We start from the raw sequence: 26,138 nt of genomic DNA on the forward strand, positions 1-26,138 counted from the left end.
CCATCGGTAAACATCCTGCAGAATCCTGACATTCATAATGAAAGTAACAGGAACGTATAAACATTAAAATTACCATGACAGAAGCCAATATCCTTCCTTCGTTGTAACAAGAAGCAAATGGTAAGTTATCTGCCGTGTCCGTTACGTCCTCGCTATTGACATGTTTTCCGAAAGATTGCAGAACATGTCATCGGTAACCTGCCATAGGTTTGGTGGAGCCGACTTGTATCTAAACAATTTCGTTATTTAAAATAGTCCTGTGGTAATGTGTTTACTAAATGCAGAATGTAGGATGTGTGTTTTGAGTTAAATTTAATCTAACCCTTTGAGACTCCCCGCGGCTTGAAGTAACATCAGAGGTGTCCAGGTTGTTGCATCCAGTCAGTAAGAAACTGAAATTATTATTTACCTCTCTTTTAGTAGCTTTACATAATCTGGTGTTATCCGCCATACACAGAATCAGATCCCTTGGTTTGTACAGTGGAATCGTGAATGACTATATTATGATTATGATTGAGATTATGATTGACATATCATGTGTACGATACCCTGAGCTCAAGTGATAGTTTAATCTGACAGCTGACTGTGATCGTTTATGATAGCGTTTATAGTAGCCCTCAATTGTGTTTGACCAATGTTCGCCGTTGCACGATTGTACTTGATAACTTCTTTGAATCCCTCTTAATCACGATATATGTGTTTGTTCTTGTTCTTCCGCTTGCTTCGTGTTGTCACAGGTGAGCGCTTGGACTCACCCCTTAGGTTCTCAGAGCAGCCCTTCCCTCTCGCGCCCATCATGGCAGATCGCTACATCGCCATGCACGGGCTCAACATCAGTCACAGCCCGTTGTCCACCAGCCCGACCATGTCCATCGACAAGCTTTTCCCGGCGCTCCTCGAGTGTTTCGGGATCATCCTGTGCGGGTATGTGGCTGGCCGGACGGACATCATCCCTCCAACTCAGGCCAAGGGACTCGGGAACTTCGTCTCCCGTTTTGCCCTGCCCGCTCTGCTGTTTAAGAACATGGTCGTGCTGGACTTCGGGGACGTGATCTGGTCATTCCTGTGGAGCGTGCTGATCGCCAAGGTGACGGTGTTCGTGGTGGTGTGTTCGCTCACGCTGATGGTCGCAGGCCCGGAGAGTCGGTACAGCAAAGCTGGACTCTACTCAATCTTTGCCACGCAGAGCAATGACTTCGCGCTGGGGTACCCCATTGGTGAGCTCAAGTTATCTTGTGTGAATGAGCATTAGAGTAGGCTATGCCTTTAATAAGCCTGTTATTAGTTTAGAACATTCTGTGTGTTGGTGAGGGAACAGTATTGCTGACAAACCTTTAATACAAAAAGTGGTCTAGGTTGGTTGACACTTTTATTTTCAGTTTAGTGTCTCTGATTCCGGATAGTGTGTCTGTTCCAGATCAGGGTGGGATCTGTTCTTGAATCCATAACGGATCCTGTCTCGGGTTCTTCTTGCAGTTCTGTTTTGTTCTTCTTAGATGCTTTTTTTTGTGTTCTAAATGACTAAGTACTGTACGGAAGTTAAAAAAAAAACTAAAAAAAAAACGTATTCAATTGCTGTGCCAGTGTTGCCAAATCCTCTGCATATCAAAGCCCTGATATGTGAATAGAATTGTCTCACTTTGTACGGACATGTTTATAGGCCATCTAGAAATCTAACCATGTCCATCTTGCTCTCTTGTACTGGTCAACCCTCCATTGCTGTGTCCGCACCGGTCTACCTGCCCTTCCTCAGTGGACGCCCTGTACAGGAGCACCCACCCTGAGTACCTGCAGTACATCTACCTGGTGGCTCCAGTCTCCCTGATGCTGCTCAACCCCATCGGCTTCGCCCTGTGTGAGATTCAGCGCTGGAGACAGAGTTCCGACCACAACCAGAGCAAACTACACATTGTCTCCACCGTCTTACTGCGGGTGTGTGTGTGTGTGTGTGTGTGTGTGTGTGTGTGTGTGTGTGTGTGTGTGATGCCTATGTTGCTGTGGTGATCTGTTTCTACGTGTGAGTGAATATTTAAGTATATAAGTTTAGCAAAAGCCCAAGGGACTATAACTTTGCAGTGTCAGTACTGCACAAGCAACTTTCAGTGTGTGTAAGAGTATGCCATCATGTTCATTCCTTCTTTGTGTGTGTGTGTGTGTGTGTGTGTGTGTGTGTGTGTGTGCAGGTCATGAAGAACCCCATCGTTTTCATGGTGCTGGTGGGAATCGGGTCTCACTTCCTGTTGGACGGGAAGGTTCCGGAGCTGCTGCAGCAGCTTGTGGACGGATTGGCCAACTCGTTTGGGGGGGCGGCGCTCTTCTACCTGGGGCTGTCTATGGTTGGTCAGCTCAGGAAACTGACACGGTCCACCGGAGTGGCACTTATACTGCTCATCACTGCCAAACTGTAAGTGAGAGACGAACCAGGAAGGAGTGAGAGAGGGAGCGAGTGAGTGAGTGGGTTAGTGAGTGAGTGAGGGAGGGAGGGAGAGAAGGAGAGAGAGAAGGAGAGAGTGAGTGAATGAGTGAGTGAGTGGGAGAGGGAGGGAGAGGGAGGGAGAGAGAGGGAGAGAGAGAAGGAGAGAAGGAGAGAGTGAGTAAATGAGTGAGTGAGTGGGAGAGATAGGGAGAGAGAGAAGGAGAGAGTGAGTGAGTGGGAGAGAGTGAGTGGGAGAGATAGGGAGGGAGAGGGAGAAGGAGAGAGAGAGTGAGTGAGTGAGTGGGAGAGCGAGGGAGGGGGTTAGTGAGTGAATGAGTGAGTGAGTGAGTGAGAAAGGCTACATAGGAGTGAGTGAGTGAGTGAATCAATGAATGATGGAGGGCATGAAGGAGTGAATGGGTGACCGGATGGAGTGAGTGAGTGAGTGAGTGAGTGAGTGAGTGAGTGAGGGAGGGAGGGAGGGAGGGAGGGAGGGAGGGAGGGAGAAAGGAAGGGAGTTAGTGAGTGAATGAGTGTCAGAGGGAGGGCAGGGTAAAGATGATGGAGGACCTGTGTGTGTGTGTGTGTGCGCACACACGCATGTGTTTGCGTGTGTACAGTATGTGTGTGTCTGAGTGTGTTTTTGTCTGTGTCTATGTGGATGTACATTTTGTGCGTATAAATCACTGTTGGGCATGGTTGTGGGAATTATCTGCAAAGGGTAACCAATCATTTTCTGAGCTTTAAGAGAGCTTTAGGGGACGACATTAGTTTGTTGTGTTTGTGCGTCCCATTCTTTAAAGCTGTGGGATAACAGTCTTACAGCACACACATACACACACACACACACACACACACACACACACACACACACACACACACACACACACACACACACCTCTGTGCTGACGGCCTCGGTTGGGAAACTCCGAACGGTCATTCTGTCTTTCCTCACCACTGTTGTGCAAACACACGTCTCATTGCACAGTCGCAAATCCAAGACTAAACACACCTTCAAAAAAAAGACACACACACACAGAGCTTCCGTGTAGGTTTTTGTAATTACATGTCAAGGGAGTACTTCAGCTGAGTTGGGGTGTGTGTGTGTGTGTGTGTGTGTGTGTGTGTGTGTGTGTGTGTGCATGCAGTAACAAGCCATAGAGTTTGTAAAGAGCAAGGACACTTGTTAGTTACCTCAGGACTTCGGAGTTGCATATAAGTATATTTATTCAACAACAAAAACAAGCTCGTCGGCAGACAAGAGAGGGAGGGAGAGAGCCCGGGCTCACTCCCAGACTGCAGCAGACGAGAGAGAAGCAAAATTAAACACATTACACAAGGTTAATATAGAAAGAAGTTAGTGTTCTCGGATCGCAAAACACTTTTTCAGCAGGGTCTCTGACGTCCGAGGTCATCTTACTATGCTTTTTGCAACGTAATGCATCAGCAAGGCAGAAAAGAAGGACGACAAGTTATTCTTATCAGCCCTGGCTTACACACACACACAGAAGGTACACTTTTAAGCACACACACACCGAGTTAGAAACGTCAGCACGTGAACATAGAACATAGGCATATGATTAACACACATACATACTTGGCATGATTAACACACATACATACTTGCCATGATTAACACACACACTTTCACCACTTCACTAATATCCACTAACATCACAGTATTGACTGTAAGAGGTCATATAAGGTTGTGTGTGTGTGTGTGTGTGTGTGGGGGGGGGGGTGTGTGTATATATAAGAGGTCGTATAAGGTCATGTGTGTGTGTGTGTGTGTGTGTGTGTGTGTGTGTGTGTGTGTGTGTGTGTGGGGGTGTGGGGGTGTGTATATGTAAGAGATCGTATAAGGTCATATGTGTGTGTGTGTGTGTGTGTGTGTGTGTGTGTGTGTGTGTGTGTGTGTGTTGCAGGTTAGTAATGCCACTGATATGCAAGGACATGGTGGAGATCTTGGACACGGCCAACTCCAGCTCAGCCAATCACTCGAGTCTGTCCAATTACGCCTTCCTGTACGGAGTGTTCCCCACCGCTCCCAGTGTAGCCATCTACGCAGCCCAGTACAACACAGAGCTGGAGGTGGTGAGTCAGAACACACACACACACACACACACACACACACACACACACACACACACACACACACACACACACACACTTCCTGTACGGAGTGTTCCCCACAGCTCCCAGTGTAGCCATCTACGCAGCCCAGTACAACACAGAGCTGGAGGTGGTGAGTCAGAACACACACACACACACACACACACACATATACACACACACACTTACAGACACACAAACGCACACATACACACACACACACACACACACACACACACACACACACATACACATACATATGTACATACACACACACTCAAACACACACAAACACACACATACACACACACACACACACACACACACACACACATACACATACATACGTACACACACACACACACACACTCACACACACACAGACATACACATATACACACACACACACATACACTGTTCCATGACACCCATCAGAGCCCATCAGTGAACTCACCATTCTCTCCGAAAGATAAATGGAAACAAAATCACATAGACGAAATGTAAATATGACACTGACTGCAAAATAAATCTACAGCTAATAATTCATAGAAATGAAAGAAATGATTTGCACAATGGCTCTCCTCAGGTGACCTCAGGGATGGTCATCAGCACCTTCCTCTCTGCGCCAATCATGTACGTGTCGGCATGGTTACTGACCATTCCCTGGATGGAGGCCATGCCCCTGGTTGCAGAGCTTCAGAATGTCAGCTTCAACATCAGCATCATCAGCTTGCTCGCTCTGGTCAGTTTGTGTGTGTGTGTGTGTGTGTGTGTTTGTGAGTGTGAGGGGGGGGTAGTGAGTGTGTATATGTTTGGGTGTATATGTGTTTGTGAGTATGAGTATATCTGTCTGTCTGTGTGCGCACGTGTATTTATTCAAGAAGGTGCTGGCGTGTGTGTGTGGTGTGTGTGTGTGTGTGTGTGTGTGTGTGTGTGTGTGTGTGTGCTTGTCACATGTGTTTCCCTTTATATCTATGCTGATGTGTGAGTTTCCCTCAGTCTGTGGTCAGATGTCTGTGGTGTATTAGTGTGTGTGTGTGTGTGTGTGTGTGTGTGTGTGTGTGTGTGTGTGTCTGCAGGGGCATTCTGAGCAGACTGCCCCTGGGGCTTTCATTCTGTTGCCCCTGAGCGGAACACTCTGTTGCCCCTGGGCGGAACACTCTGTTGCCCCTGAGCGGAACACTCTGTTGCCCCTGGGCGGAACACTCTGTTGCCCCTGAGCGGAACACTCTGTTGCCCCTGAGCGGAACACTCTGTTGCCCCTGGGCGGAACACTCTGTTGCCCCTGAGCGGAACACTCTGTTGCCCCTGGGCGGAACACTCTGTTGCCCCTGGGCGGAACACTCTGTTGCCCCTGGGCGGAACACTCTGTTGCCCCTGAGCGGAACACTCTGGATCAGGACTCTGAACATTACTGCTTCAATCCTTTGCATGGCGGATGATGTATGAAACCTTGAGTGCTGTGTTAGATGAGTGCTAAATATGTGTTAAATATCTCTCTCTCTTTCTCTCTCTGTGTGTGTGTGTGTGTGTGTGTGTGTGTGTGTGTGTGTGTGTGTGTGTGTGTGTGTGTGTGTGTGTGTGTGTGTGTGTGTGTGTGTGTGTGTGTGTGTGTGTGTGTGTGTGTGTAGGTGTGGACCATATCCGTCATATTCCTCAGTAAGAAGTTTACAAGGTTGCCTCACATGTTTGCTATGAATCTGTTTGTGGCCCAGGTAAGATCATACACGCATACTCATCAAGGCATGACACTTTAAAAACTATACTTAAGATCATACACACATATTCATTAAGGTACAACACTTGAAAAACTATACTTAAGATCATACACACATATTCATTAAGGTACAACACTTTAAAAACTATACTTAAGATCATACACACATATTCATTAAGGTACAACACTTTAAAAACTATACTTAAGATCATGCACACATATTCATTAAGGAACAACACTTTAAAAACTATATGTAAAGATTTAGTGGAAAACAGAAAAGGATTGTGTCCCTGAAGTATTACAGGTCTGTGCCACCGACAGCTGCTCATGTTCAGTAAATATCTGTGTCGGTTTCTGTTTGTTTGTGTGTGTGTGTGTGTGTGTGTGTGTCTGTTTCTGTCTGTGTGTGTGTGTGTGTGTGTGTGTGTGTGTGTGTGTGTGTCTGTTTCTGTCTGTGTGTGTGTGTGTGTGTGTGTCTGTTTCTGTCTGTGTGTGTGTGTGTGTGTGTGTCTGTTTCTGTCTGTGTGTGTGTGTGTGTGTGTGTGTGTGTTCTGTTAGCTGATGGTGTGTGTGAGCATGATTATCTGGAAGTTCGTGGTGCATCGGGACAACTTACTGGGCCAAGTTCTGATCTTCACGCTGCTGTACGGCTGTCTCTACAGCACATACCTGTGGACAGGTGAGACGCTTGTCTTTCTCTGACCCCTGACACCTGACCCCCGACCCCAAGCTCTGTTTCTCACTCCATCTCTCTCTCAGTCTAGTGTTGTGTCCTCTTGTCACAAGCTGATCGAAGTTATAGTGTGTGTGTTTTTTGTATGTCTGAAACAATGTATGTATGTGTGTGTGTGTGTGTGTGTGTGTGTGTGTGTGTGTGTGTGTGTGTGTGTGTGCATGTTTTGCAGGACTGATTGCCTTCTCTCTGGCCCTGATGAAGAAGAATGAGAAGATGAAGATTCGCCCTGCGGTCTTTGTGCTTCTGGGATGGGGGTGAGTTGAGGGCAGTGTGTGTGTGTGTGTGTGTGTGTGTGTGTGTGTGTTTAATCCATAAAGTAAAGAGACTTGAGAGCATTACTTATTTATCTCTGTATTCTCTCTCCCTATATCTCTACATCTATCTCTATTTCTTTTCACCGTTCTCTCACTCTCTCTATCTCTCTCACCTCTCTCTCGCTCTCACACACACACACTCTCTCTATATATACATCTCTTTCTCTCACGTAAACTCTCACCTCTCTCTCGCTCTCACACACACACACTCTCTCTATCTCTCTCTTTTTCTCACATAAACTCTCTCGCTCTCTCCCCACTCCCTCTCTCTCACACTCTCTACCTCTCTCTCTTTCACACACACTCTCTATATATATCTCTCTCTCTCTCTCTCTCACACAAACTCTCGCTCTCTCCCTTCTCCCTCTCTCTCTCCATTTTCTCTCTCTCTCTCACACACACACACTCTCTCTTTCTCTCTCTCTCTTTCTCTCTCTCTCTCCCTCCATCAGGGTTCCGTTCCTGGTGGTGGGGGGGCTGCTGATTGCTGGAGAGCGGATGGATGACACCATAGACTCCGCCTTCTTTTATGGGCGTGGCCAGGTGAGTGCAGACTCCAGAGGCACTGCGCTGATGTCATCATATGTGTCAGTCGCTGATGTCATCATCTGTGTCAGTCGCTGATGTCATCATCTGTGTCAGTCGCCGTCAGTCATCATCTGTGATGTCATCATCTGTGTCAGTCATCATCTGTGTCAGTCGCTGATGTCATCATCTGTGTCAGTCGCTGATGTCATCATCTGTGTCAGTCGCCGTCAGTCATCATCTGTGATGTCATCATCTGTGTCAGTCATCATCTGTGCCAGTCGCTGATGTCATCATCTGTGTCAGTCATCATCTGTGATGTCATCATCTGTGATGTCATCATCTGTGTCAGTCATCATCTGTGTCAGTCATCATCTGTGATGTCATCATCTGTGTCAGTCATCATCTGTGTCAGTCGCCAGTAGGGGTGGGGGGAAAAAATCGATTTTTCGATTTCTCTCGATTCTCTCTAGAACGATTCTGTCTCGATTCAGAAAAGTTCATTATCGATTTTTTAATAAAATAAAAAAATAGTAAAAAAAAAAATATATATTTTTTTTTTTTTTTTTTTTACACATTCATTTTGTGTTGAAATGCAAACTGCATCGATTATTGCATTGTTCATAGAAAGTCATAATTGTGACAAGGACACACTTTTTCTCTAATAAAAAAATAGATCTGTTGATTTTCTTTAATTATCAAACACAAAGTAGGAAGTGATTTGAGACTCTGAGTAGCAAACTCAAATGTTTTAAAAATCGAGATGCATCGTTAATCGTTTTATCGGTTTAGAATTGATAATCGATAATCGGTTTAGAATCGATAATCGGTTTAGAATCGAGAATCGGTTTAGAATCGAATCGTTGACCTCTGAATCGGAATCGAATCGAATCGTGAGGTGCCAAGAGATTCCCACCCCTAGTCGCCAGTGACACTTCAGTCAGAGTCATCATCTGGACAGTTGGCATATTAAAGTACTATTGTAACGTGACACTTCACTCAGAGTTTGAGGCCATGACAGGGAAGGACCTGCCACGTTGGTCTTAAAGTCTTCAAGGCAGAGTCCATTATTCTGGCATAAGGGTGTTGATTTTTGTACTCAGCAGCCAATCAAATGCCACATCTCCCTTCCGTGCTCCTGAAGCAATGTTTTGATTGGCTGGAATTGTTCATGGCTCAGTCCTTGATTTCCGTGACCGCTGGATGAACGTGAGGAGCAGTTTGCTGAATTTGACCAAAAGTGTATCGGACCAGAATAGTGGACACTATCTATAAACAGGGGTAAACCACAGCAGTAAGTCTCAGTAGCTTATAAAATGGGATAACGCAACACACACCAACGATCAGTGCACCTTTCTCTCTCTCCCTCTCTCTCCCACCCGTCCCAGATCTGGAGCACCACCGTGGTGTTGGTGTGTAGTATCGCGCTGGGGAGTCTGTCTCTGCTGGGCCTGGGTCGGGGGACCCAGGAGGAGCAGCACTATCATGCCCTAAACCAGAGCTCCCTGTCGGGCACCACGGACGACCTGCGCCCCTCCGGGGACCAGGAGGAGCAGCACTATCATGCCCTCGACCAGAGCTCCACGTCGGGCACCACCGACGACCTGCGGAGCCAGGAGGAGCAGAGCGCCACTGAACCAACAACCCCACAGGGCAGCTTCAACAGAGGTAGAGCAGTGTGTGTGTGTGTGTCTGTGTGTCTGTGTGTCTGTGTGTGTCTCTGTGTCTGTGTGTTTGTGTGTGTGTGTGTGTGTTTGTGTCACAGAATTGCTTTTTGTGAAAAAGATGCACTTAATCTTTTCAGCTGAATATATTAGGTTGACTTTAAGGACTTTAAGCACTTAAGATCTTTAAAAGCACTTAATCTTTTCAGCTGTGCATACTGTTTTTATCTATCTATCTATATATATATTTCTTTTTTACAGAAGTACTCCTGCACCTTTACATATTTGATTTAAATAAGACTTGAAGCCTTTTAAAGAAGCCTTTTGACTCTAGAGGGTGTGCTGGTGTGTTAATGGCTTCCATCTTCTCTCCCTCTCTTGCCAGAGGACCAGCCCGGTGAGCGTCCTCTCTCTCAGCCCGGTGAGTGGCCTCTCTCTCAGCCCATGCCCGATATGATCGTGGGCCATCTGACCGACACAGCGCCGACACACACAGGTACCAAGCGTGTGTGAGATTGTGGGCCTCTCTCCCTGTAGGTTCCATAATGAAAGGCGTTAATAATAGAGAGAGGGGTGTGTGTGTGTGTGTGTGTGTGTGTGTGTGTGTGTGTGTGTGTGTGTGTGTGTGTGTGTGTGTGTGTGTGTGTGTGTGTGTGTGTGTGTGTGTGTGTGTGTGTACTGGGTTAAGGTGGCACTGATGGGTTGAGTGTGAAATGGAGTTGAGATGGCATATTTGATCGGTGTGTTTGTGCATATGTGTTAATATGTGTTAGACTATTTCTGGGTATGTTAGTTAAGCAAGGCACGCCTCGTCCTGTGTGTTTATGTGTGTAAAGTGCTGCTGTTTTAATGTGTGTGTGTGTGTGTGTGTGTGTGTGCGTGCTTATGTTTGTGTATGGTGTGTCTTAATGTGTGTATTTGCTCAGTGTGGTGGCAGACCACAGGCCTGTCTATCTACTTATGTGTCTATTGCATAATTCCCCCGGTCATATCTCCTCCAGACCAGGCTGGGGCGCCACTGCGCGAGGCCCCCAGGGCGCGGCTGGCCCAAGAGGAGAGGCAGGTGGCCCGGCATGCCCTGCTGTGTCTGCTGCTGATTGTCGCGCTGCTGGCTGTAAGTGCTCTTCAACACCAGACAACCCCAGTCCTAATCCACTAGCAGGTCTAGTGTGGGTCGTGTCATGGTCCAGAGAGCAGCGGAGTCTAGGACAGATCAGGTTTAGGTTTAAACCAGCTGCTCTGAGGGATTCTCCGGTTGCGGTGTATCACCAAGGAGACCCATTTGTCTTGGTTGGGTTTTGTAGACCAGACATTTGACCTCAATAGGAAACAGAAATCTACACTATAAAAGGGCTTCTTTGTAAAATATGAAATTATCTCCATTAAGTCTGGGTTGTTTATAATGCAATGAAATGAAATAAAATTCAATTCAATTCCATTCCATTCAATTCAATTCAATTCAATTCAATTCAATTCAATTCAATTCAATTCAATTCAATTCAATTCAATTCAATTCAATTCAATTCAATTCCATTCCATTCAAGTCCTCTGTGTGGCTCACTCATCTTACCTGTTAGAGTGTCCTCTCCCCTTGTCCTCTAGAATCTGTCCAGCTGTCTATGGTGGCTGTTCAACAAGGACCCTGGTAGGCTGTACCTGGAGTTGCAGTTCTTCTGTGCTGTGGCCAACTATGGCCAGGTACTTCACATACATTTTATTTTTTATTTATGAAGCACCTGTAGCAATGAACACTTTCTCAGGACACCTTCCACCCTGTAACTGCCTGCACACACACATTGCACAGCGTAGCACCCCTCACAGATACACACACACACACCTGTAGATACACACACCTGTAGATGACCTCTCACAGGTACACACACACACACCTGTAGATGACCTCACACAGCAGGTACACACACACACACACCTGTAGATGACCTCACACAGCAGGTACACACACACACACCTGTAGATGACCTCACACAGCAGGTACACACACACCTGTAGATGACCTCACAGGTACACACACACACCTGTAGAAGGGGAAAGAGAGTAACACACACACCTGGAGATGGGGAAAGAGAGTAACAGCCATGTTCTGTTCTCGTTGGTTTCAGGGGTTCATATCGTTTGGTGTGTTTGGATTAGATGAACACCTCATCATTCTACCCTTCAAAAAGAGGTAAGTCCGTCTGCAAACGCGTCTCAAAGTTAATGCCATGTTCTCCTTCGTTTGAGGCTTTCTCCTGGACCTCAATATGTTTGTTCTATATACTATATACTATCCCAAGCAAGAGCTTTGGGTGTTTAATTTGCTCACGTGTCCATGCGTATATCCATGTGTGTATTTATATATACATCACACACACACAACAATGTTATTTTGGGTTCCTGTGTGTGTGTGTGTGTGTGTGTGTGTGTGTGTGTGTGTGTGTGTGTGTGTGTATGTGTCCGTATATGTCTCTGTGCGTGTCTGTGTGTGTGTGTGTGTGTGTGTGTGTGTGTCCGTATATGTCTCTGTGCGTGTCTGTGTGTGTGTGTGTGTGTGTGTGTGTGTCCAGGCTAGCCAGTCTGTGGGGGTCTGCGCCTGTAGAGGAGGCTCCTGCTGCAGGTCAAGAGGAGATCCGGCTCACCTGCACACAGTTTGTGCGCTACCACAAGGACCAGTGTGTTCAGGACGTCGTACACCAAAGAAGGTCAGCTGTGTGTGTGTGTGTATCAGCGGGTGGGTATATGTGTGTGTGAGTGTGTGTCTGTTTGTGCGCTACCACAAGGACCAGTGTGTTCAGGACGTCGTACACCAAAGAAGGTCAGCTGTGTGTGTGTGTGTGTGTGTGTGTGTGTGTGTGTGTGTGTGTGTGTGTCTGTTTGTGCGCTACCACAAGGACCAGTGTGTTCAGGACGTCGTACACCAAAGAAGGTCAGCTGTGTGTGTGTGTGTGTGTGTGTGTGTGTGTGTGTGTGTGTGTGTGTGTATCAGCGGGTGGGTATATGTGTGTGTGAGTGTGTGTCTGTTTGTGCGCTACCACAAGGACCAGTGTGTTCAGGACGTCGTACACCAAAGAAGGTCAGCTGTGTGTGTGTGTGTGTGTGTGTGTGTGTGTGTGTGTGTGTGTGTATCAGCGGGTGGGTATATGTGTGTGTGAGTGTGTGTCTGTTTGTGCGCTACCACAAGGACCAGTGTGTTCAGGACGTCGTACACCAAAGAGGGTCAGCTGTGTGTGTGTGTGTGTGTGTGTGTGTGTGTGTCTGTTTGTGCGCTACCACAAGGACCAGTGTGTTCAGGACGTCGTACACCAAAGAAGGTCAGCTGTGTGTGTGTGTGTGTGTGTGTGTGTGTGTGTGTGTGTGTGTGTGTGTGTGTGTCTGTCTGTTTGTGCGCTACCACAAGGACCAGTGTGTTCAGGACGTCGTACACCAAAGAAAGTCAGCTGTGTGTGTGTGTGTGTGTGTGTGTGTCTGTTTGTGCGCTACCACAAGGACCAGTGTGTTCAGGACGTCGTACACCAAAGAAGGTCAGCTGTGTGTGTGTGTGTGTGTGTGTGTGTGTGTGTAAAAGGTATTGAAAGGTTTTGTCTTAATTCTACAGCAGCAGTTGTCTAATGTTGTCTAGTGTTGTCTAATGATGTTTAGTGTTGTCTAATGTTGTCTGGTGTTGTTTAGTGTTACTGCTGCCTTATGTGTCTCACTGAAGTATGTCATGCAATAAGTGTGATGTCACTGAAGTATGTCATGGATTAAGTGTGATGTCACTGAAGTCTGTCATGCATTAAGTGTGATGTCACTGAAGTATGTCATGCATGTGGTCTCCTTGGTGATGCACACTGATGCACTGCATTCTGGACTGTTATTCCTGCACACAGACACACACCTTCCTTTGGCCTGTAGTCTTTACACACACACACACACACCTTCCTTTGGCCTGTAGTCTGTGCACACACACACACACACACACACACACACACCTTCCTTTGGCCTGTAGTCTGTGCACACACACACACACACACACACACACTCCTTCCTTTGGCCTGTAGTCTGTACACACACACACACCTTTCTTTGGCCTGTAGTCTGTACACACACACACACACACACACACACACTCCTTCCTTTGGCCTGTAGTCTGTACACACACACACACACACACACACCTTCCTTTGGCCTGTAGTCTGTGCACACACACACACACACACACACACACACACTCCTTCCTTTGGCCTGTAGTCTGTACACACACACACACCTTTCTTTGTCCTGTAGTCTGTACACACACACACACACACACACACACACACACACACCTTTCTTTGGCCTGTAGTCTGTACACACACACACACACACACACACACACACACACCTTCCTTTGGCCTGTAGTTTGTATACACACACACACACACACACACCTTCCTTTGGCCTGTAGTCTGTACACACACACACACACACACACACTCCTTCCTTTGGCCTGTACTCTGTACACACACACACACACACCTTCCTTTGGCCTGTAGTTTGTATACACACACACACACACCTTCCTTTGACCTTTAGTCTGTACACACACACACACACACACATACACACACACTCCTTCCTTTGGCCTGTAGTCTGTACACACACACTCACACCTTCCTTTGGCCTGTAGTCTGTACACACACACTCACACCTTCCTTTGGCCTGTAGTCTGTACACACACACTCACACCTTCCTTTGGCCTGTAGTCTGTAATGAACCTTTATCTGAACCAGTCTTGGCATGAAATCTGTTCCTCAGTGTGAAATCTGTCTCTGCTCATCCTCTCCTATCCTCTCCTATCCTCTCCTTCATCACTCTTTCAATTATTCTTCATCATTCTATATTCTCTCTTTTTCCTTTCCTCACCATTTCCAGTGGGTCTGGTGAATCTCTCTCGGGACCAGTGGGTGAATCCTTCCTTTGATGCACAGGTGCAAAGGCTATTGGTCAGACTGGCCAGAGGCGGGGTCATTCACGGGCAGAGAGTTGGTTGATTGGCTGGTGCGTGCTGGAGTGGCAGGTGACCGGGGATCGGCTGTGCTGTAGGGTGCATGGCTACAGCAGGGAGGAGTTCTGCAACACGTCGGCCATCAGTTCGGTTTCCATGACAACTTGCTCTGCTATGGCTTCACTGGGCCACAAAGGTTCCGCTGCCATGACGACACTCATGGAATGATACCATGTGCCATGTGACCTGGAATGGATGAGTTTGTGACTTCGAGCAAGAGTTTCTTTCCATCAGATTCCAGGCAACATTTAACTGTAAACTTGACTTGAATTTCAACTGAAACTTCTTTTTTTGCATGTTGTATACGCATACGCAGGTATTTAAGCCCCAAACTGCAAGAACTGTCTGACCTTTGAACCCCTGCTGTATGCACACACACACACCCACTGCTGCAGTGTTTTGACTTTTTGACTGTTGTTCGTCATGGCAACAGTTCTATGCACTGCAGTTTTCCTCTCAGTCTGCCCCAGTGCATGTGTGTGTATCACGTGAGTGTGTGTGTGTGTGTGTGTGTGTGTGTGTGTGTGTGTGTGTGTGTGTGAGTGTGTGTTTTTGTGCCTTTTGTCCTTCAGACGTTGTGTTGAGTATGGGTCTGTGTGTTTTGCTGCTGTATATGAGATGAGTTTATATATATGTGTATATGTGTGTGTGTGTGTGTGTGTGTGTGTGTGTGTATATATTTACTTGAAAAGTGTAGCTGCGTTGTGTTGAGTGTGTGTGTGTGTGTGTGTGTGTGTGTGTGTTTACTTGAAAAGTGTAGCTGCGTGGTGTTGTGTGTGTGTGTGTGTGTGTGTGTGTCTGTGTGTGTGTGTATTTACTTGAAAAGTGTAGCTGCGTTGTGTTGTGTGTGTGTGTGTGTATTTACTTGAAAAGTGTAGGTGCGTTGTGTGTGTGTGTGTGTGTGTGTGTGTGTGTGTGTGTGTGTGTGTGTGTGTGTGTGTGTGTGTGTGTGTGTGTGTGTGTGTAATTACTTGAAAAGTGTAGCTGCGTTGTGTTGTGTGCGGTAAGAGTGTCCTGTGCAACCCTCCGCCTTCTGTGTTCACTGTATTCATCTCTTCATCCTACAAGCACTGATGCGGTCAAATCTGAAGATCCAGTTTCCTGAAGATGTGTGTCCACATGCCTTTCAAAACAGCAGATTAGAAACAGAAGGTCTGTTCTGCACTGCTAGGCTAAAGCTCAAACCCAGATTAAAGAGGATGCAGAAACTATAGCTACAGCCCCACGCTGTTACTATAGCTACAGCCTCACGCTGTTACTATAGCTACAGCCTCACGCTGTTCAAAGAGGATGCAGAAACTATAGCTACAGCCCCACGCTGTTACCATAGCTACAGCCCCACGCTGTTCAAAGAGGATGCAGAAACTATAGCTACAGCCCCACGCTGTTACCATAGCTACAGCCCCACGCTGTTCAAAGAGGATGCAGAAACTATAGCTACAGCCCCACGCTGTTACTATAGCTACAGCCCCACGCTGTTCAATGACTAGAAGACTTCTGTCAGTCTGCACTGAATAATGAAGTTCACAGGACTTCAACGAGTGACCTCTGACCTTTAAGTGGATTTCTACTGCGTGTGTGTGTGTCCGTCCGTGTGTCTGTCTGTGTGTGTGTGTGTCTGTGTGTCTGTGTGTCTGTGTGTGTAAAGTGGATTTCTACTGCATGTTGCCATAGATGTTTCTTTTCCTTCCTTGTGTTTTCCATCGCATGACCTTTGCTGTGTTTCTGTGTTTCCCCCCTACAGTTGTGCTCAAGGGGCCAACTTAGCTTATGGGGTAGAATGGGAGGGGAGATGGCTGGAGGGGTGGGGTGTGTGGGTACGTGTATGTGTGGGTACGTGTGTGTACGGGAGGGGAGATGGCTGGAGGGGTGGTGTGTGTGTGTGTGTGGGTACGTGTAGGTGTGTGTTTGTGTGTGTACGGGAAGGGAGATGGCTGGAGGGGTGGTGTGTGTGTGTGTGTGTCTCTCTTTGATGGCTGAAGGGGTACGTGGGGAAGTGTACGGTAATCATGCCATCTATGCCACTACTGATACTGCCGTGTGATCCAGTGTGTGTGTGTGTGTGTGTGTGTGTGTGTGTGTGTGATCATGCCATCTATGCCACTACTGATACTGCCGTGTGATCCAGTGTGGATGTATCCATTGTCTCTGTCGTTTATAAACAATTGAGATTTCTGAAATGTCATTCAATAGTGCATGTTCTTTGTAATAACCATATGACATCAATAATGTTTTTTTCTCTTGACAGCAAGAACACTTTTTTTGCTGTCTTGTTTGCACACAACTGGCTGTTATCCAGATGTTTTGCACTGGGATCTTTACACTTGACAATTCTTTTGAAATATACTAAAACCTACTGTATGTCAAGGAGAGGTTGGTAGTTTTGGGTTATAGCATGTGACATCCCAAACTGTTTTGCACTAAGATCATTTATAGCCTACACATTGTTACAAAACTGTACAAATCCTTTTTGTCTTTACATAACAATAAAAAGCAATAAAATGTGCCAAATTTGATTTTCTTCTATTTTTTCAAGCTTCTATCTATTTTATAAGTTAGTCTGAACGTCATGCGAGGTCTGTCCAGCTATTTTTCTGACGCAGATTTTACGCAACGTCGGCACGTTTCCTTTTGTTTGGCCAATGAGATTGTAGAGAATATTCACTCTTCCGGTATGTGTTTCCTTTCCCTGCCACCGCCGAAGTGTAGACTGGCGTGTGTACAAGTCAGCCAGCTTGGATTTGTACTTAAACGACAGAAATAACATCATTTGAAGGTGAATTATACCTACATATTGTTTAACACACTATTAACTTTGAGCAAAGTAAATATTCTATGAAAGAATCTCTCAGAAGACAATTATGTAGCCACACTTTAATCGGGCTAGGGTAACCGGCTAACGTTACCCTGCTCGAATGAATAGGATAGCAATATGCTAGCTAGGTATTCCATGTGTGAGGATCCAGCTGGGTTTAAATGTGTAAGCCGACCGGGTCTACCCCGATCGTTTCTAGTGTCTTGCTCTGATGCAAGCAGTGGGCCGAGTGTATCCATGACACGTAATAAATAAGCAACGAGAGAGCCGGGTAGGCGTTATTCATAGCCGTTATGAAGAGGCCAGAACAGTTCATCTTACGCCCCTGACAGATGCGATGTCTATTTTGGGGGTAGTGATGTGACTTCTCAGTAGTCAGGCTGGGCAGCGCTGTTAAATGGCAACCGGACAGAATTACTAACGCTAGCTACACAGCAAAGGCTACACGCTGTTCGACTTTCTCAGAGAAATGTGACTTTTTTTTATCATCTCTTGGCTAAGCTGTGAATTGTATTGAGGCAGTAGGCTACACTGCAAATTCAAATTATGGCTCCCAAAAAGGTGCGTCCATCGCCTGAGGATAACTTCGCGCCCCTTGATGGCGGGGAATGAGAGAGGTTGTACTAACGTTCACGATTTCTTTTAGATGCCGCCGAAGAAGGGAGAAGCACCAAAAGAACCGGCACTGATCGGACGCTTCGGGACCTCATTGAAAATCGGCATCGTGGGACTGCCTAATGTGGGGTGGGTTACAGCAGTGATCCACTGTGTTCGGGGAAATACATAAAACAGTGAGCTAAAACAAAGCAGCGGATTTGCACATGCATGGTTGTTGACATGTCGTGTAATTATAGTCCTTGTTGTGTCCGTTATGTTACCTTAATGGACGTTTGACTGGGGTCGACCACCGTTTCATTGATGACTGAGTTGCATGCTTCCCTATTAGGTGTGACATAATTACTCTGCCCCTGGAGTGTACAGTTACAGTATGGGAGCTCTATCCATGTGCACAGTCCCTGTGTGCCATATTAACATGGGGAAGGTTGAAAGGCTCTCCTGTGATCTACCTGACAGAAACATGATTGGGATTGATGAGCGCTGTTGTCGCTGTCCTGCAGGAAATCCACGTTCTTTAACGTCCTGACCAAGAGCCAGGCGGCCGCGGAGAACTTCCCCTTCTGCACCATCGACCCCAACGAGAGCAGGGTGCCCATTCCGGACGACCGCTACGACTACCTGTGCAAGTTCCACAAGCCTCTCAGGTGAGAGCAGTGTCACCAGGCTCCCCGGAGCAGCTGATTGCCCAGATGGACTCAGCGTGTGCACACACACACACACACACACTCTCAGCTAGTCACTAATGACTACTCTGGCACGTGCATTTCCAACCCTATGCTTTTACACACACACACACACACAGACTCTCAGCTAGTTACTAATGACTACTGTGGCACGTGCATTTCCAACCCTATGCTTTTACACACACACACACACACACACACACACACACAGACACAATCTCTCTCTCTCTTATGATTGCTGTATACAGACTCCTCACAAATGGCTGCACAAACATAATGCACCAGTCCTTCCCCTGGAAGACTCCACGAGAGCTCATTCTAACACGGATCTAAGATGTCTGACCACCAGTCTAGTTCTTATTGTGTCCTATGAGATAACAATGATCTAAGATGTCTGACCACCAGTCTAGTTCTTATTGTATCCTAGGTGACAACAATGATCTAGCATGCATGACCACCAGTTTAATTCTTATTGTGTCCTCTAGGTGATAACAATGATCTAGCATGTATGACCACCAGTTTAGTTCTTATTGTGTCCTAGGTGATAGCAATGATCTAGCATGTCTGACCACCAGTCTAGTTCTTGTTGTGTCCTCTAGGTGATAACACTGATCTAAGATGTCTGACCACCAGTCTAGTTCTTATTGTGTCCTAGGTGATAACAATGATCTAAGATGTCTGACCACCAGTCTAGCTCTTGTTGTGTCCTATGTGATAACAATGATCTAGCATGTCTGACCACCAGTCTAATTCTTATTGTATCCTAGGTGATAGCAATGATCTAGCATGTATGACCACCAGTTTAATTCTTATTGTGTCCTCCAAGTGATCTGCGTCAGTGGGCAGCTGGACTATTAATAGCACATTCGTAGTAACAAAGTTGGCAGGTTTTGCTGCTCCAGCTCCTGTCTGTACTATCTCTGACTGTGTGTCCGTCCCGTCTGCAGTAAGGTGCCCGCGTTCCTGAGTGTGGTGGACATCGCTGGCCTGGTGAAGGGGGCGCACGCTGGGCAGGGCCTGGGCAACGCCTTCCTCTCGCACATCAGCGCCTGCGACGGCCTCTTCCACATGAGCCGTGAGTGAGACACGTTGCCAATCGCAGAACCTTGCAGCCTCTGTCTCTTCCTCTCATCTGTTTTCTCTCGCTTCCACTCGTTCTCAGTGTGTTATGTGTGTGTGTTGACAGGACCTATTGTTAGATCCGTGAATATGATCTCCAGGTTAGCCTTAGAATGTGGTGTGACTCAGTGTCCAGATAAGAGCTGTTGGTTGAGTTGGTGAAGGTGTGTGTGTGTGTGAGAGAGTGTGTCCTCACATGACTGAGAATTGAATTTATGTGGGACAGACGAGAAAAGAGTGGTTGTATGTAAGATGGGGGTGGGCGATCTGCCCGATAAAATCATACCACTATCTTTTTAATTCACAATCATGATCTTAAATGCGATCTTTCTTCCCAGTTTTGAAATGTGCTGAGCTGAATATCTAGACTCGAACCAGCCTATGGACTTGTTTACCCACAGCATTTAAAACACAATATTACATAAAAGACACACTTTTCAAAATGGTCATTAAAACCTGATTCGATACGTACCGCATTAAGGAGACACGTGATATAATTTAGCCATCTAGTGGCCAATCATTCTGTTGGTTTGTCAACGTGGCCAGATATTGCTGTTCTTTCGTTCATGAATATAAGGATGGTGTGTAAGGATTAGTGAGGATAAAGAACATTATTTCTGTAAATACTTGAGTTAAGATGTTTAAAAAATGCTATAAACATGTAATAAAAAAGGTATTATCCATCTAGCGGCTGGTTGTGATTTGTGTGTGTTTGTGTGTGTGTGTGTGTGTGTGTGCGTGTGCGCGCGCGCCCGCGTATAGGTGCGTTTGAGGACGAGGACATCATTCATGTGGAGGGCAGCGTGGACCCAGTGAGAGACATGGAGATCATCCACGAGGAGCTGCGATTGAAGGACCAGGAGGCGATGGACCCCATCCTCGACAAGCTGGAGAAGATGGCCGTCAGAGGAGGAGACAAGAAGCTCAAGCCGGAATACGTGAGGACTGCATTACCCAGCGTGCACTGACTACACAACACACTCACATCTGATTGGACAGAAACTGCAGTTAGAGAGTACATTTCATTATATTTGTACACGCCATTTTATCGTTGTCTCTTGTCTCTTATCTGACCGGAAGTTAAAACTAGTGCTTCAGAACACACCGTGTGAATCATGTAGAACGTCTTGACATTAATGGCGGTCTCAGTACCTTGAATTCACTCTCTGTCTCCTCTGCCCCACTGTTGCTGTAGGACATCATGCTTAAAGTTAAAGCTTGGGTGGTTGATGAGAAGAAGCATGTGCGTTTCTATCCCGAGTGGAATGAGAAAGAGGTGAGTCTCTCTCTCTCTCCCACTGTCTCTCTCTCCCTCATTCCCCCTCTCTCTGTCTCTCCATGTCTGTGCATCTTGCATGCCTACAGAAATATCAGTGCACCTCAGGAAGTCTCACACACTCCCCCTTGACCCTGTCCGTGTTCCCCTGCTCTCAGATTGATGTGCTGAATAAGTACCTGTTCCTGACGTCCAAGCCCATGATCTACCTGGTGAACCTCTCGGAGAAAGACTACATTAGGAAGAAGAACAAATGGTGAGATCACAAGTGTGTGTTTTGCAGCATGTCCCCGTTCAGTGTGTTGGTGTTGTGTTCAGTGTGTTGGTGTTGTGTTCAGTGTGTTGGTGTTGTGTTCAGTGTGTTGGTGTTCAGTGTGTTAGTGTTGTGTTCAGTGTGTTGGTGTTAGTGTTCAGTGTGTTGGTGTTAGTGTTGTGTTCAGTGTGTTGGTGTTGTGTTCAGTGTGTTGGTGTTGTGTTCAGTGTGTTACAACGTGTAGTGTAGAAGCTCCTGAAATATCATGTTCGGGTTCACATGGTGGTTTAAGGCTCTCTCTCTTTCTCTCGCCGCCTCCTCCATACCCCCCTCTCCTCTCCTTTGTTCTGCAATCCCCTCTGTATCCCTTGTTCCTCTCTTTCGTCTCCCTCCTTTCTTTCCTCGTTCCCTCTCTCTCTACCCCCCCCCCCTCTCTCTTTTCCCTCTAAATTCTCCCTTCCTCATCCCCTTCCCTCTCTCTCTCTCTCTCTCTCGGCCAGGCTGGTGAAGATAAAGGAGTGGATCGACCTCCATGACCCCCACGCTCTGGTCATCCCCGTGTGCGGCGGTCTGGAGGCCAAGCTGCAGGACATGGAGGAGGAGGAGATGAAGAAGTACTGTGAAGAGCACAAGACACAGAGGTGACCGGGGGTCTCTCTCCCTCCCTATCTCCCGCCCGCCGTCTAGACTCTGTCTGGCACACAGGAAATACACTCATGCATACTTTAATGTCACACTTAATGTCACACTCTCTCTCATTTCCTTATACGATCGTCACAGTATTTAGCCTTCAGGTAAAAGTGTTAACATGTGTTGTGGCGTGTGTGTGTGTGTGTGTGTTCGTGTGTGTGTGACAGTGTACTCACAAAGATCATTAAGAGCGGATATGCAGGTCTGCAGCTGGAGTACTTCTTTACCGCAGGACCAGATGAAGTGCGTGCGTGGACCATCAGGGTGAGAACACACACACACACACACACACACACACACACACACACACCCAGCTTAATGTTGTTTAAGTGTCTTAAGAAGACATTTCCTTTCTCGATAACAAAAGCGCTTTATTGGAAGTTAATCCTGTTTATGCACCAAATTTAGCATGTGACCCTTAACCTCCTGACCCCTGCCTTTGACCCCTCTGCATTGCTTCACAGAAAGGAACCAAGGCTCCTCAGGCTGCTGGGAAGATCCACACAGACTTCGAGAAGGGCTTCATCATGGCCGAGGTCATGAAGTTTAATGACTTCAAAGAGGAAGGGACCGAAGTTGCAGTCAAGGTTTGTGTGTGTGTGTGTGTGTGTGTGTGTGTGTGTGTGTACATACATACACATGTGTACATGCGTGTTGTAGACGTGTGAATCTGAGTGAAATGATGTCTTATATTTCTCCAGTGTTCTGTAGACTGATCATATCTTCTCTCTCGTAGTCTGCTGGCAAGTACAGACAACTGGGTCGGAACTACACAGTGGAGGACGGTGACATCATCTTCTTCAAATTCAACACGCCGAACGCGCCCAAGAAGAAGTGATGAGATGTTTTGGGCAGAGTGGACTGTACCATTGGGTGAAATGAGAGGGGGCTTATTTTAGACGGCAATCCTCTGAGCTTTTTCTTTTTGGTATTGAGTTTTCCCCCCTTCAACGATGTGGCGTTCAGGCCTCCCCCGCCACCCCATCCATCCACGTGCTCTGTCCCAAGCTTACACACACATCCACAGACAGCTCTATGAATTGCTGGGGTGTGTGTGTGTGTGTGTGTGTGTGTGTGTGTGTGTGTGTGTGCCGGCCATCTCTGAATGTGCGTAGCGTCTGATTCAGCTACACCTGGAGAACAGAACTCCTGGGCACGCATCTCTGTTCCCCACTCACACAAACTGCATGTGGCACAGCAAGCCAACATCTACTCTCAATAAAACACCTGAAGAAACAGCCTCTGTTGTTTTTGGGTAGTGTGCCTGTGTGTGTGTGTGTGTGTGTGTGTGTGTGTTACTGTCTGTGTGTAAGAGAGAGAGAGAGAGAGATTGACTCCGTTTACCCACGGGGTTTCAGTAAATATTAGTGAAATTGGACTACAGACACCGCATGTTGTACAGTGAAGGAGTGCTATTATGGGTCCTGCATGCGGCTGTCGCCAGCCAGTCGTGCACCGTCTCCTGCCACCCTTGCCATCCTAAACTAAAATTCACACGCACCATGTCAGCTAAGACTACACATAAACATTCCCATCCACCTGGCCAGCAGCCTCTCCGACTATATCATATGCTATTACTAATGAAGACAAAGAGGCCATGTTACCTACTGGTAATTGTTGACCTAAATCTATATCTTAATCAAATTGATATTTACTAGCCAAATGTGCTCTCTCTTATAGCGTTATCTTTGTCCACAAATGGTGCTGATGGCTGTTGAAACATTGTTCCTCGTCAGCATTAAGTACATATATGCATATTAGGCAGCCAAACTCACTTGTGTCTCTTTTCTACCACTCCAAGTCTAGACTGTCTGCGCTGTGAGACACTGATGTGCGCGCGCGCGCACGCGCACACACACACACACACACACACACACACCCAGTCTAGACTGTCTGCGCTGCTGTGGGACGCTGCTGTAGTCTCTCCAGCTGATCTACTTGCAGAAACCCTTGGCCTATACCTACCCACCCACCCCCACCGCACTGTCATACACGTATTCTACCCCATGGCCTGTGCTAGCCTTAACGTGCAATGTAAATTATTGCCATTCATCTTCTTACCCTTGTAATAGTAACCTTATGAGCACACTGTATACCCAATAAGACTAAGCTGTTCTACAATACTTGAATGATCCCCACCTTATCCACTATTCATTTTGTATGTCTCACGTATATACTATGTTATGTTGCATAAATTAACCATATGTACCTGTTAGTGGCAGTGGAAACCCATAATGGCAGTGGTGGGATTTGAACCCACGCCTCCAGAGAGACTGGAGCCTAAATCCAGCGCCTTAGACCGCTCGGCCACACTACCCCACACACTGTAATGAAGCAGAGCACAATATGACTTGTCATTTTGCCATTTGCATACATTTTAGTTTAGAGCTAAAGCCAGCTGTATTTGCACTGCTGATCATAATGGCAGCGGTGGGATTTGAACCCACGCCTCCGAAGAGACTGGAGCCTTAATCCAGCGCCTTAGACCGCTCGGCCACGCTACCACACACTGTAGTGAAGCAGAGCACAACATGGGTGGTCTTTTTGTCATTTACATACATTTTGAGGTCAAAGCCAGCTGTATTTGCACTGCTGGCAATAATGGCAGCGGTGGGATTTGAACCCACGCCTCCGGAGAGACTGGAGCCTTAATCCAGCGCCTTAGACCGCTCGGCCACGCTACCGTGAGGTGCTCCAAGGCTCCGGTCAGAAGTGACTCAATAGAGGACAACATATCGAGTAGAAGTGTTACAGGGCCGCGTTTCCCCTGTGAAGATCTCGCCGTTGAATGGAGGAACTCGCTTTCATGGCTGAATGAAAATAAAAGTTTGGTTACAACAAAAATGTATATTTTGCTTTTATTTTTTAAGTGTTTTGTGGATAGAAGTGTCTGCTGAATTCAGTACCATGCTTTAAGCACGTGTGAAAAAATGGTGTTATGTCAGGATACTTTCACAAATAAAGACTTTTTACTTATAGTTGTTACTTACGAATTTACGGAGCACAACATTCATTGTCATTTACATACATTTTGAGGCCAAAGCCAGCTGTATTTGCACTGCTGGCAATAATGGCAGCGGTGGGATTTGAACCCACGCCTCCGGAGAGACTGGAGCCTTAATCCAGCGCCTTAGACCGCTCGGCCACGCTACCGTGAGGTGCTCCCAGGCTCCGGTCAGAAGTGACTCAATAGAGGACAACATTCCGAGTAGAAGTGTTGCGAAGCGAGAAAACATCAGAATGCCCAGGCATGTTGAAATCTCAGAGGAAGCCTTGGGGCTGCCTTTCCCCTGTCAAGATCTCGCCGTTGAAAGGAGGGACTCGCTTTCATGGCTGAATGAAAATAAAAGTTTGGTTACAACTTTTATTTTTGATGTGTTTTGTGGATAGAAGTGTCTGCTGAATTCAGTACCATGCTTTAAGCACGTGTGAAAAAATGGTGTTATGTCAGGATACTTTCACAAATAAAGACTTTTTACTTATAGTTTTTACTTACGAACTTAAGAAGCACAACATTCATTGTCAATGTCATTTACATACATTTTGAGGTCAAAGCCATTTGCACTGCTAGCAATAATGGCAGCGGTGGGATTTGAACCCACGCCTCCGGAGAGACTGGAGCCTTAATCCAGCGCCTTAGACCGCTCGGCCACGCTACCGTGAGTTTCGCAAGGCTCTGGCCAGAAGTGACTGCATAAAGGAGAGCAGTTCTGTAGCCCTAACCAGGAGTACTAGTAGAGGCACTACCATCTACCTGTGTGGTATGCCTTGACTAACGCACAAAAGGAGTTGATGTTGACTTGAACAGATGGCACTTTATTGCCTTACAACAGCAATGTAATACACACCGTGCTGAAACTTGTATGAAAGAAAAATGAAAGAAAACAAAATGGAGCTCTTTAGAATAGTAAATCAAATAGGGACACAAAAAATCTCTTTTGAGTTGCAACTCTCAATGTTCTGTGTGTGTATGTAAGGGTCCAAAGAGTTCGGTTCTGTGTGTGTATACTACCACTATGATTTTTTCTACCCGGGTAGAGGAAAAAGTGTGTATAGATTCTGATCTGGTGTCTGGATGATGAGTTTAAGCTAGTCTTAGATGTCTTCTGTGAACAGATCCTACACCTCTAGGTAAGCCAAACCACTTCCACGACCCTCCAGTCTTAATGGCCTGAGG

General features: G+C 46.6%; 2 protein-coding genes, 1 long non-coding RNA gene and 5 other non-coding genes across 9 annotated transcripts in view; 2 read left to right on the plus strand and 6 right to left on the minus strand.

Annotated features, from left to right (window-relative positions):
• Positions 1-137: 137 nt before the first annotated feature.
• Positions 138-15,166, plus strand: gpr155b (G protein-coupled receptor 155b). The gene is made up of 16 exons (XM_042702864.1): positions 138-1,217; positions 1,754-1,932; positions 2,184-2,404; positions 4,342-4,510; positions 5,115-5,270; positions 6,160-6,243; positions 6,804-6,924; positions 7,151-7,235; positions 7,748-7,838; positions 9,209-9,532; positions 9,842-9,980; positions 10,486-10,598; positions 11,087-11,182; positions 11,605-11,669; positions 12,049-12,183; positions 14,431-15,166. The coding sequence occupies exons 1-16, from the start codon at positions 695-697 to the stop codon at positions 14,543-14,545; spliced, it is 2,616 nt and encodes an 871-aa protein (XP_042558798.1). The 5' UTR covers positions 138-694; the 3' UTR covers positions 14,546-15,166.
• Positions 15,167-17,166: 2,000 nt separating this feature from the next.
• ola1 (Obg-like ATPase 1) lies at positions 17,167-23,199 on the plus strand. Of its 2 annotated transcripts, none has more exons than XM_031558248.2 (11): positions 17,167-17,283; positions 17,969-18,066; positions 18,441-18,584; positions 19,571-19,698; positions 20,505-20,680; positions 20,938-21,018; positions 21,177-21,274; positions 21,772-21,912; positions 22,129-22,225; positions 22,426-22,548; positions 22,698-23,199. In XM_031558248.2, the coding sequence occupies exons 2-11, from the start codon at positions 17,969-17,971 to the stop codon at positions 22,797-22,799; spliced, it is 1,188 nt and encodes a 395-aa protein (XP_031414108.1). In that variant the 5' UTR covers positions 17,167-17,283; the 3' UTR covers positions 22,800-23,199. The 2 variants fall into 2 exon arrangements, with proteins under 2 accessions (XP_031414108.1, XP_031414107.1); XM_031558247.2 differs by lacking the exon at positions 17,167-17,283 and adding an exon at positions 17,731-17,883.
• Positions 23,200-24,196: 997 nt separating this feature from the next.
• Positions 24,197-24,278, minus strand: trnal-uag. Its single transcript has one exon. It is a non-coding gene; the product is annotated as a tRNA-Leu (tRNA).
• A 105-nt stretch (positions 24,279-24,383) lies between these two features.
• trnal-aag lies at positions 24,384-24,465 on the minus strand. Its single transcript has one exon. It is a non-coding gene; the product is annotated as a tRNA-Leu (tRNA).
• A 98-nt stretch (positions 24,466-24,563) lies between these two features.
• trnal-aag lies at positions 24,564-24,645 on the minus strand. The gene has a single exon. It is a non-coding gene; the product is annotated as a tRNA-Leu (tRNA).
• A 282-nt stretch (positions 24,646-24,927) lies between these two features.
• The window catches only part of LOC116218116, a 2,618-nt gene continuing 1,407 nt past the window's right edge, over positions 24,928-26,138 (minus strand). Inside the window, exon 2 of the long non-coding RNA XR_004162679.2 lies at positions 24,928-25,294. This is a non-coding gene — a long non-coding RNA (uncharacterized LOC116218116). The remainder of the gene's footprint in view (positions 25,295-26,138) is intronic.
• trnal-aag lies at positions 25,033-25,114 on the minus strand. Its single transcript has one exon. It is a non-coding gene; the product is annotated as a tRNA-Leu (tRNA).
• trnal-aag lies at positions 25,539-25,620 on the minus strand. Its single transcript has one exon. It is a non-coding gene; the product is annotated as a tRNA-Leu (tRNA).

This window comes from Clupea harengus, chromosome 21 (genome assembly GCF_900700415.2).
Source record: "Clupea harengus chromosome 21, Ch_v2.0.2, whole genome shotgun sequence".
Classification (NCBI taxonomy): domain Eukaryota; kingdom Metazoa; phylum Chordata; class Actinopteri; order Clupeiformes; family Clupeidae; genus Clupea; species Clupea harengus.

What these genes read in the sequence shown, in the direction of transcription:
- gpr155b (XM_042702864.1), top strand. Translation starts at nt 695, where the DNA reads ATGTGTTTGTTCTTGTTCTTCCGCTTGCTTCGTGTTGTCACAGGTGAG. An exon ending in CTGCTCATCACTGCCAAACT is followed by an intron (nt 2,405 to 4,341) that starts GTAAGTGAGAGA and finishes TGTGTGTTGCAG; the next exon opens with GTTAGTAATGCCACTGATAT. An exon ending in GACGTCGTACACCAAAGAAG is followed by an intron (nt 12,184 to 14,430) that starts GTCAGCTGTGTG and finishes TTTGATGCACAG; the next exon opens with GTGCAAAGGCTATTGGTCAG.
- ola1 (XM_031558247.2), top strand. An exon ending in AAGTTCCACAAGCCTCTCAG is followed by an intron (nt 18,585 to 19,570) that starts GTGAGAGCAGTG and finishes TCCCGTCTGCAG; the next exon opens with TAAGGTGCCCGCGTTCCTGA. An exon ending in ATTAGGAAGAAGAACAAATG is followed by an intron (nt 21,275 to 21,771) that starts GTGAGATCACAA and finishes TCTCTCGGCCAG; the next exon opens with GCTGGTGAAGATAAAGGAGT.